General features: G+C 36.5%; 1 protein-coding gene across 2 annotated transcripts in view; it reads left to right on the top strand.

Annotated features, from left to right (window-relative positions):
• The first annotated feature begins 4,144 nt into the window (after positions 1–4,144).
• DYNC2LI1 (dynein cytoplasmic 2 light intermediate chain 1) overlaps positions 4,145–12,116 on the top strand; it is a 32,533-nt gene continuing 24,561 nt past the window's right edge. Inside the window, exons 1-5 of one of the 2 annotated variants that reach the window (XM_039357741.1) lie at positions 4,145–4,293; positions 7,087–7,204; positions 9,092–9,126; positions 10,038–10,107; positions 11,479–11,567. In XM_039357741.1, the coding sequence (XP_039213675.1) occupies positions 4,280–4,293; positions 7,087–7,204; positions 9,092–9,126; positions 10,038–10,107; positions 11,479–11,567 (326 nt within the window). In that variant the 5' untranslated portion in view covers positions 4,145–4,279. Of the gene's footprint in view, positions 4,294–4,905; positions 5,043–7,086; positions 7,205–9,091; positions 9,127–10,037; positions 10,108–11,478; positions 11,568–12,116 lie in introns of those variants that run through there. The other variant, XM_039357740.1, reaches the window with a different exon arrangement.

The raw sequence follows: 12,116 nt of genomic DNA on the forward strand, positions 1-12,116 counted from the left end.
TCTTATTATTTCATTTTGGTACATTCAAACACATCTCTTTCCACCATTTTTTCCTTCTGTTCTCCTTTATTGGCTTTCAACTCTCAGGATAGAAGTTTTGCTTTAGGGACAATATCTGTTGTCAGTACTGTAAAATACTATTTAATTGTTACACCTGCAAATTAACATAATGTTATATCATTTAGTGATGAACATACATGTATAAATGTAGTTTTAGTTTTGTTTAAACAATGTTACTCATAAATTAATTCTAATTGAATTTATAAACAATACTGTTTAAACAAAAGACAACTCTGTCTGAGTAGTTTAATATTAGTTAACAGTACAGGACTACATGTACAATTATTAACAGTTTAAAGCAGAAATGCACAATTCTTAAGACACATAGGATCCATTTTGCTTTTTTCTGAATGCAAAAAAGTACACTTTGAATTCAAGATAACTGATACAAAAATCAACTCTTTATTACCATTTCCATTTTTTATTTGTGTAGCAGATAATTGGATGAAGAGTTGTAGGGTAAGGAAGGGAGAGATCATTTTGTTTTCACCATTAGTAAATCTTTGCCAATCTATTTCAGTCACCCAAAAAGCTGACTGTTAGATCTATTGGTGAACATACACCTGACAGAACTGATTTAATTATTGACTCCTGAAGCAATTCACAGATCTGTTGTTCATTTTTTACAAGTTTACAAAACTATTTACCACTATTGTTTATTATTTATTAAAATATTTTTACCCATTTATATTCTCATATATATGAATGCAGTGTCTGAATGTTGATAAATATATATCAAAATTTTAAACAAAGCTTGCCATTCTTCAGTTTTAAAATATGTAGTAAAATTTACAGAAAGAATAATTTTAATAGGTTTACTAAAGAATTTAGTGGAGCAGAGAATCACATGGTTGCTTTAAACTTTTTTTAATGTGTCTTAGTGGCTAAGCCTGACATAATATCCTAGTATGCCGTAGGTAGTCACAACTTCCATACTTTCAATGCAATCTAACTACTTGCTGGAATTATTTGGGATATGAAGGAAGTATCCTGCTGGTGGAAAGGAGCTTATAGATAGGACAGGATAAAATATGTACTAAAAGCTACAGACAACTTGGGTATTATAAAAGCCACTACTATCCCAGGAGGGAGTTAGTAATGCTGATTTTTCTTCCACTAAAATAGAAAGGAAATTCAGAAAAAAGAGCAAATGAATATCTCGGCCAGATGTGGTCCACCAATCATGCTCCAGTCTAGTATTGTCCTGCTTTAGAATTTTGTTTGCATTTGTTCTGAACGTCTAGAGGTTAAAAAAAAAAACAGTTTGGTTCTTTAGTGGGAAAAAACTATTTCTCATAATCCTAAGTATTGATAGATGTTCTTTGCTCATTTTCATCCCCTCTCTTCTGGTGCCTTAGAGTATCGAGTATCACCCTTCACCTCAGTGAAGCTGAATGAAAGAATAAAAGCTGAATAAAGCTTTTCTTCTTTAATTGTGTCAGCACAATAATGGTTGCCTCTAGAGCAGGCATGTCCAAGCAGAGGACCATGGACCACATATAGCCCCGGACAGATAGTAATGCAGCCCCACAAGATTGAAAACTGAACATTATAATATGTATTTATATCCATTAACTATATTATACACTTTATATGCAGCCCAAGACATTTCCTCTTCACTCAGTGTGGTCAGGCAAGCCAATAGATTGGACAATCATTGTCTAGAGCAGGGGTATCAAACTCACAATGTCACGTGACATGTCATGACTTTTTTGCCATTGCTGGCAATGGGGTGGGCATGGTTTTGCTATGATGTATCCGGGCTGCAGGACGGCAGTTTGACACCCCTGGTCTAGAGGATAGTAAAAATGATTATAATAATAATAATAGTAAAGTTGGAAGGGACCTTGGAGGTCATCTAGTCCAACCCCCTGCTTGGGCAGGAAACCCTACACCATTTCGGACAAATGGCTGTCCAGATTATAGCCTGAGAACTATTTCTCATTTCACACAGTTTGCCACCTATGCAAAATGTCTCCCCTTGTTAAAAAAGAAAGTACTGATTTAAAAGAAACAATATATAGTTACATAACCAACTAGCACATCTATAAATAAAATTCTGTAAGTCTGTATATGTAGGGGTTTTGGCATAGTATGCTGCTAATTAGGACAAATTTTGAGAAATTTATTTTTGAAGTCTTTTTAGCCTTTTAACAGTGGGACCAGCAAGTTCATTTAATTAGCAGACCCATTTTCATCCTGGAAAGTAAAAACTGCATGAAATTCTACCACCTTGGATTTTTTACCTATTTTTTTTATTATTTTCAAGGTACTTGGGCAAGAGCCCAACATAGCTCTGTATTTGCTGCTATCTCCATGTAAAATTAATAGTGGTACCCTGATACTCTTATAGACGTTATGTATAATCACATTTCATTTACTGTGCATTTTTTATTAAAAAGAGACACATGTTTGCAACTATTATTCTCACTGATTCTGTAAAAGTTATGTGCAGGATAAACAGCTTACTGTGTGTGCAACATTCACTACTGTAGGAACCTGTAATGTTAAACTGGATTGCACATCTGAATGTACATCTGCCCCTGTGTGTTGCTCTAGATGCATCCCCCCCCCCCCTCTCTCTCTCTCTCTCTCTCTCTCTCTCTATATATATATATATATATATATATATATATATATATATATATATATATATATATATATATACTGGTACAACTAGCCATACATAACATTTATCTTCAAATGTTAAATATGGGTCCCATCCAAATATAATGAATACTGAAAATATATGCAGTTTGTATAAACTTAATCAAGAAATGCTTTAATGGGTCTGGTATTTCAAATTGTTCTTAAAATTAACAAAATGTTAATTTATATTAGAATATTTATATTTATTTAATCTAGTCATGGTTTTATAAGGTATTTTTATATAACTAAACCATTTTAACAAATAAAATAAATGAGAAAAAAGTCTGTATTTTGTCATGTAGATTCAAGATTAGATAGCACGCCATGTTTTAGAGCAGCATTTCTCAAACTTGACAACTCTACGGCCCACTGGGAAATTGTGGGAGTTGAAGTCCATTAAAGTTGCCAAGTTTGAGAAGCACTGCTTTAGAGTCAAAGTATTCTTGATCTCATTGCTCCTTATTCGAAGCATACTGTCCAACAACCATACTGTCCAGCAACTGGACTTTTTTTTATTGAAATGTTTTGCTGCTTATCCAAGTAGCTTCTTGGATAAGCAGCAAAATTTTTCGAACCAAAAATAAAAGAAGTCCAGTTGCCATGACTCAACTTCCAGACAACTCAACTGGATGATTGAGAACCTTCATCATCATACTGTCCAGCCTAAACATTTCACAGATTGGCTTTACGGGCAATTGATTCTGTTCATTTGAGGAAGTAAATCCAAAAGGTTTGCTTCCAGATAGTCTGCATAGTGTTTCACTGCACAATTTTAAAAACATGCAAGAAACAACCAGGTCTTAACAGCTTCTAGGAGGGGTTTGATTGACTGGCTTTCAGAGGTCCAGAAATTTAGTAAAGTAGAATAATCTTGAAAGCAGGACAGGCAAGATTCCTGTACAATTCCAGCAGTATTCTAGTATTTGAAAGGCTGCCACAAAGAGGAGGGGGTCGACTTACTTTCCAAAGCACCAGAGGGCAGTGCACGGATGGAAACTAAACAAGAAGAGAAGCAACCTGGAATTAAGGAGAAACTTCCTAAAAGTGAGGGCAATTAACCAGTGGAACAGCTTGCTGTCAAAAGTTGTGGATGCTTCATCACTGGAGGTTTTAAGAGGAGACTGGCTAGTCACTTGTCTGAAATGATACAGGGTCTCCTGCTTGAGCAGGGGGGTTGGACTAGAAGAGCTCCAAGCTCTTCCAGCTCTATGCTGATTGATTCTGATTGAAGATAAATTCGATAGCGCATGCTATCGAAACATTTTCCCTAATGATCTTAAATTCTACGCTGACCAAACTTTTAATGACCCGTATTTTACAATCTCTCAGTGCATTATTAAAGATTCTAGCACATTAACGCCTTTGGACGAGAGGGCAGGCAGGATTACGTGGGCTATGCAGAAAAGTAAGCTCCGCGGTTTCCGTGGTGGCGATCAGAAAGATTTCTCTTCCCAAAGAACTGCAATTCCCATAAAGCTCCGCTCGCAGGTTAGGCCCTGTTGCCATGGTGATCTGGGAGTAGGGCAAGGCCTAAAATTCTCACCGCCGTTTTTGATGAAGTGGAGAAGAGATGCCTGGGGCCAGGTAAAGAGAAGATCGATTGGGTTGGGTTTTTATTAGGGCGGACACGTGTCGTGTAACTCGGGCTATTCCTGCTATGGGGAGAGGCAGAGAATTGTGCGTCCTGCGCCCTATATCAATAATCGCCCGGACTGTTTTGCATTACGCGTTAGGATATTTGCTGCGCTCAGTTTTGGACAGAGTTTCAGGAACGGCTCCAGATTTTGAAGGACCGCAATCCCATCCCTCCTCGCTGCCCCAGCGAGAGAGAAACCGTTGGCAAGTGTGATTCTATGGCGCTGTTGCCCTGGTTATCAGGAAGTAGACCCAGGCCTAAAATTCCCGCCGTTTTGGATAAAAGTTGCCACTTTCGGTTGCCTTCTATCTTGGAGGGAGAATGAAGCTCGCTGGGCCGCTGTTTGTCCCTGCGCCAGAGGGGAAAGGGTGCTGCTGGCAAAGGGGCCATCTTGACGGCGCACAACGCTGTCTCGGGGCGGCGGCAGGGACCACAAATGAACTTTTCCATACTCTCCCGCCCTAGATGTGAACAAGTAGTGGCGCTACTCGAGATCACCGAGTAGGACCCCGACCTCTGAATCTAAAGTTGATCCCAACGGTCAGAGGCGCAAAGCGTGAAAATGGAAGCGACCAGGAGCAGTGCGGTTGTGCAGCCTTCCCGGGCGCTGCTCATAGATGCTGTTAGCCAAGTGGCCACTGTGCTTTTGGCAATTGAAAGGTCCTACTTATGAGGTGGGGAGGGGATATGCTGTCAGGTTAGTTTGGGTCAAGCACACATGCACTTGCAATTTAATGAAACTCAAATATGATCTTATTAGCAGGAATTACAGGTAGTTCTCATCTTACAACAGTTCATTTAGTGACTGGTCAAAGTTACAATAGCACTGAAAAAAGTGACTGATGACCTGTTTTCACCCTTACCACCATTGCAGCATTTGATCAAAATTCAGGCACTTGACAACTAACTCATATTTATGACAGTTGCAGTGTCCCGAGGTCATGTGATCATCTTTTGCAACATTTTGACAAGCAAAGTCAATGGGAAAGATAGATTCACTTAACAGCTAACTAACTTAACAATTGCAGTGATTCACTTAACAATTGTGCCAAGAAAAGTCATAAAATGGGGCCGAGGACTACCTTTATCTACTAATGAGATGGGGGCAAAGTCCCCACAGAAGTCAGTGGCAAATCAGTTCCATGCTGTTGCCATAGAAATGATCTGGACATACAGTAGATATAGAAACTTTTTCCATGTAAAAAAAAATCAGACCAAGAAAAATCAGCATTATTCCAACCTTTAACATAGCCTATGTTGTTGTTTTTATCCATTTAGTCGTGTCTGACTCTTGGCGACTTTATAGGCAAGTGCTCTCCATGCTGATATAACACATAGGTTGTACAATTCAATTGAAAAACAAAGTGAAATCATTTAGGGAGAAAAAAAAAACTTATAATAACATGGTTGCATTAAGATGCATACTGTTAAAGTAATACTTTGTTGAAGCTCTTATTTTTATAACAGTGTTCAGTCTTTCAGGGTAGAAGCCTATCAGCATGGCACTTCTTGCATTGGGAATCCTTCCAGAAGTGCTCCAGATATATCAAATTGCAAGGGCATCTGCTGTGCACAGCCCTCTTCAAGTCATCCCCATAGACTTTCTATTGGATTTGGGTCTGGGCTATTTTTCTGTCAAAAACCTGGCATTTTAACAGGAGTGTGTAGACTTTGTATATCCACTGCATCCATGAAGTCACAAGGAGTAAAGGTTAAAAGTGTGTTTACTTTTAGAACTACCATGGTGGAGTACAGACCAGTGCGTACTTGTTAGAATGACATCCTACTGAATTCAGTCTCATTTATAATGATTCTCAAGGCAAGATGTGCCATGTTGATAGGCTTCTACCCCAAAAGATTGAATGCTGTTATAAAAACAAATGCTTCAACAAAGTATTAGTTTAAGAGTGTGCATCTTAACACAACCATGTTATTGTTTGTGAACTTTAAATTGACCCAAAATGTAAAGTGTTCTCCTTACAAGGCTTAAAACTAGATAAAGAATCTAAACAAACAAATGAAACAAACAAACACATTCTTCTTGTTCTTTTATTTATTGAGAAAAAATATAATGTAGTCATTTATCATAAACTTTATTCATAAACTTCAACCAGCCAGTAACCCATTGTGAGTTAGTGATCAGTAAAAAGAGGCATTCCTGCCTTTATCCTACAATAAAGGAAAAATGTATTAATGTGAAAAAAGCAAAATTGAGTGCCAGTCTGTACAGTTTAGAATTCAAGTTTCACAAATTACTCTCATGTATTTTAATGATTTTTAATGACTCTCAGTGCTATTCTGACTTTAATGTAAGTACATATTTACAGTCAGTAATTCATATCATAGCCAATTAATATAGATAATTTTTTAATTTAAAAATATGCAATTATTTGGTATTTATTAGTATTCCCAATTTCAGTGAAGAAAGGAATGTTGCCAAAGAAGCTTCTTAGCTGAATTATTTGTGTGTGTGTGCCTTTGAATCAGTGTTGACATCTGCTTAGCAAAATTTTCTTGGCAAAGTTTTTTGGAAGTGGTTTGTCATTGCCTCATCCTAGGGCTGAGGGAGAGTGAGTGACCCAGGATCACCAGTTGGCTTCGTGCCTAAGGTGGGACTAGAATTCACAGTCTCCTGGTTTCTAGCCTGGTGGTTAACTACTAGCTTAGAACTGGCTTCCTTAACTGCAATTATTGGGACATTATTCTGTTTGAAAATATTTGTATTTTATTTTCTTTACTAGTGACACTATATGGGATATTGCTAAAGCGGAAGTTGAGAAAAGAGAAAACAGTGAAGATGACAGAGACACTCTGGAATGTTGTGAAAGATCGTTATTCTTTTTAGGAAATAAAAATGGGGTAATGATCAATATTCCAATTTTATTTAAGCATAATTCTATGTGTTTTAAATATATAATAAAACAAGTAGTCCTCCTTTAGCAATGGACTTGTTTAGCAACCTTTTACAGTTCCCATAGTGATGAAAAAGTAACCTTGTGACCAGTTTTTGCATTTTGCTTTATGTAAGTCCATAAAGCTAAGGGAAGCTGAAATAAAATTGTGATGTTGTGCTTAGTGATCAATTTGCTTAACAACTAAGTTGTGGTTGCAAAACAAAGACTATCTGCACTAAATGTGTTTCTTACTTGTGTGCTCTAGAGACAATGATTGCCTCCTGTAACTTTATCCAGCCCATATCTGCACATATTTTGGGATTCAGTTCCCAGTTTTTCAGATTTTACATTTGTGGGAGATGTCTGAATAATTTTGGTAGACATCAGGTCTGAAAAAGCTGGCCTAGTAAACAAACTTATATTTAAATTTGAGCTACTGACATATTCTGCTATCTCTCAGTAAGCAAATATATTAACCTATAAACAACTGATAGAATTTACAATTCTGACATACTTACCAAAAATAAGTATAACTGGGGCTTATTTTTTTAAGTAAGGATATCCAGAATGAATGGAATCAGCATTATAAAAATAAAAGTTACTCTAAAACCTAAGCAATCACATATTTATTTTTATAGAAAACAAGGACAACACATCATGATAGACTAATTTCTCCAGTTTAATCCTTATAGCAGTGATGGCGAACCTTTTAGAGACCGAGTGCCCAAACTGCAACCCAAAACCCACTTATATATCTCCAGGTGCCAGGTGGGCGTGGGCCACTGGGGGGCATGTCTGTGGTGGTCATGGCAGACTGGGTGGGTGTGGCCAAGGTGGGCGTGGTCACCTCAATGTTGCTCATGGATAGGGACGCCTGTGTGGGGTGGGCAGAGTTGGGGGAGATCCAGGGGTCTCTGGCAGGTGGGGCAGGAGGCAGGAGGCTTGTTCTGCAGGGTGAGGCGAGGCAGGGCGAGGGTGCCATTGCCATGGGGCAAGGCAAGAACTGGGGCGGCTGCTGCCTGACACCATCGGCCCCCGCACACAGATGCCAGCGAGCGCATGGGGGCCAAATGTGTCTGTCAGCAGCCACAGCCTGCCAGCCCCTCGACCAGCACACTCTGCAGCTCCACAGCCCACTGCCAGCAGTTCAAAGAAGCTGCCTCTGAGCTGGATGGCCGGCCGACAGCTGAGGAGGCGATGCAGTGGGTCGTGCCTGGGAAAAGAAGAGCATGTGAGGCTACGAGGATGGGACTAGGATATGAGGCTAGGAGGGATGGGGGGAGGGAAACCAGCCGTGTCGGGATGCATCTGGCCACGTGGGACCTCAGCGAGTTAGCAGGCAGCTGGTTGAAGAGGGGCAGTTGCCGTCTCTGGGGCATGATGCGCCTGCCCACAGAGAGGGCTCTGAGTGCCACCTCTGGCACGCGTGCCATAGGTTCGCCACCACTGCCTTATAGCATAAAATAATAAATTATGTATTGAAGATTATGTGTATTACATACATTCTTTTTATTTCCATCTCATCAGTTTAAACCACTTACTGTAGAAACACATTATTTGATTAACCTTCTATATACAATTACCAATGATTTCTCACATGAATGTAATTGGTAGACAGATAGCTACTATCATGCTTCCAATACTTTGAATAATTAATAGTAATAATAACAGCAAAGCTACATTCTGATAAAAAGTTGAAACCAACTTTCCAATAATCAAATGACATTTAATTTGCTAAGTTTATAATTTTCAGATATTTTCTTAGAAATTATTTGAAGAATATTTTACAGCATGTAGATGATATGCATGCATCACTGACATTTCAATAATATTCTTTGTTTTTAATTTCTAGGGTAAGACTAGTATTATATTGAGGTGCCTTGACAGGTATGTGTTTAAACTTTGAAAAGTATTTCATATTTTCAAAGTATTTATCAACAATATCTTTATAGGAATACAATACAATAAATTATTTTCTAAGAGCACATTTAGAACAAACCATATAAAGAGCACTGTATGGTTAATATCAGATCAGATATGTTTGTGCACAAGTATTATAGGACTTATCACTTACACTTAACATGCACCTTAACATTTGACTGGAGTGATACTTCAGTGTTATGATTTTTTGTGGTCCCTCAGAGTTTATCAAAAATTCAAAATGTATTCCCATTTCCCACTTGCTTTGGATCTTATCTTTTCTGATTTCCAGCAAAGTAGTTATATCAGTCTGTGCTTTAAAAAAGCCAATAGCTTTTGTGGCATTTTAAATACTAACATATTTATGACATCAATATATCTTGCAAGAATTGTAAGATATTTGACTATTTTTTGAAATGTTGCTTTTTTATTGTTAAATTGTTGGTGAGTACTATTAGTTCTTTACTGGCCAGAGACATTGTACCTGCAAATTCTATTTCTGCTGTGTATTCATTTTGCCAAATTTTCTACTTTTTGAAACTCCAAATATAAAGAGTAAACATTCCTAAATATACATATGATTTATGATTCCTTAAGTTTATATTCTGATTTATTAAATCTTTGTTCTTACTGCATAATTATTAGAAATAATCTACTGGAAATTGTAATATTTTTAGTTTAATTATTCCATAAAAATTTCATTCCAATGTAGTCATTAAAATGTTTTCCCCAGCCAGTTTTTCTTCTTTGGAATGTAAGTGGAAAGTTTTGTGCAAACTACTGATTTATATAATATTTATAATATTATAATAATATAATTTTTTTTAGCCTGTCAGTAACTTTGCAAATTTGCTGGGTGGGGTATCCTAATATTTTAGGGATGAAATTCCAAAACCAACCCTAGCTTTGGAATATACTTTTGGAAGAAGAGCAAAGGGGCATAATACAGTAAGTGGCAAACAGTTCTGCGAATGCCATTGTATTAATCTTTAGGCTTGAGAATTACAGCATGATGTATAGTGAGCAGTGCATTACATCTCCTATCCCAAAAGTCATGAGCACTATCCAGTGGAAGCCTTTGGCCATTTTACATTAATATTGTAATGAGCTTTGAAAGACTTGTATTTTCAGTAAATTGCTTTGCCGTGCTTGGAAACAATATTATGTATTTGCATCATAGGTCTTCATAAGTAAGTTTGTAGTTTTCTTTTTGACCATATTTCAATTGACAACAAACTAGTGAAAACTGACAGCTATTGTCTGATACAATCGTGAAGTTCCCATGTCTGGAAAGTATTGCCTCAATGCAGATTTATAGTTAGTAGCCTTATTGTTTCTTTCTGCCTTCTGAGTTTATGAATATTCGGTATAGATTGTGGTGTATATATATCATCTTTCAACAAAATATAGTTGTCTTCAATAAAGTAAATAAATTGATTCCCACTTTATATTACAGTTCTTGTATTCATCTGCCCATATTTGTTTCTTTTTGTTTTTGTCTCATGTATTTTTTGCATTTATAAGTCACATTTTCAATTGTTGTTCACTTAATCTACAGTTTTGGTTTTGCCTTCTTTTATTTTTAGAGTATGTAAAGTAGATTTTTTATTTGGCAAACACTGAGTGCATCTCTCTTCCTCATCAACATCATATAATATGTAGTGGCACAATTTCAATTTCAGTAAATCCCCAAAGAAAAAGAAAGAAATGCCAGTCATCCTTGTCATCTATTATAATGTGAGAAATGTATCCAGCCATCTCAGGAATCAGATGAAAGTCTGCTAATAACAGAACAAAGTCTTCTCATAGGAGTAGTGAACTAATATTTTAGCTCTCTGATCCTCATATTAGCTATATAATGAAGAAGGAAAGCATTTTTGACTTCACTTCCTCTACTTCCTAATGCTATATATGCCAGCAACAATATGTTTTCTGTTAAGTAGGTTCCAGATATGCTTAGGCAGTTTAAGGTTAGCTGGAACTATATTCTCTGTCTTTCTTGGCATTAAAGCAATTTCTATATGTTGACTTCAGCATGAATGATGGGGTTTCTGATGCTTATCTGTAATGTTATTTGTTTGTAAAGTATTTTGCTATCTATATCTGGTAATCATAAGTTTGGTATATTTATGTTTAATTGAAGACTATTTGGATAGAGCCAAAAATGTCTTAGGTTTTATATAAAAATCCTACTGGTGTCTTATGATTTTTGACACCTGAGAAATTATATAATTTAAAACACAGCTATATAAATTTTGAAAATGCTACTAATGCATCAAGACATTACAATGTTAGGGTTTTTTCCTATTACATTTTCAGCCTAAAGATATTGCTCACTTTTGGGAATTAGGTGGTGGAACTTCATTGTTGGATTTAATCCCTATACCAATAATGACAGTTAACATAAGGTAAGCAATGAAAGACTTAATTATCAAAAGTAATTTCATTTTACAGAAAGTATTTCAATTTCAACTTTATTTGTATTTAAGTGCTCAGTCACTTTTTCTTGTAGATAGTTGTTTAGTTCCATAAAGCTTGTGCTGTCAAGTTTTCTGCCAATGTTAGAAATTGGAGAGTTGTGTAGTCAATCCTGTCTAAATAGTGAAAGGTGCTCTCCGAGCTTGCTTGTGAGATTCTAGCATCATCAAAGGAGTTGTCAATTTTTCTTATAATACAACTGACTAACTATGTTAATTTTAGCTATTTGTGAGAGTAATTCAAAATATAGTATGGTTTATATTCTTCAATTGGAAAGAATCTATTTTTTATGTCATTTACTTTTTTATCTTTGCCAATACTACTACTTTAGATACTTTCAAACCATTTACTAATCCATAGTAAGAGGTTTTATCAATCCAACTAATAAAACAGCATAGTAAAAGATTCTATAAATTTTAAGCCATTTTCAAGGGAAAATTTATTCCTTTAATGTTTGGATAATTTGCTTAGACTTTGGG

Source organism: Crotalus tigris, unplaced genomic scaffold (assembly GCF_016545835.1).
Source record: "Crotalus tigris isolate CLP2741 ecotype Arizona unplaced genomic scaffold, ASM1654583v1 scf7180000018941.1685476, whole genome shotgun sequence".
Classification (NCBI taxonomy): domain Eukaryota; kingdom Metazoa; phylum Chordata; class Lepidosauria; order Squamata; family Viperidae; genus Crotalus; species Crotalus tigris.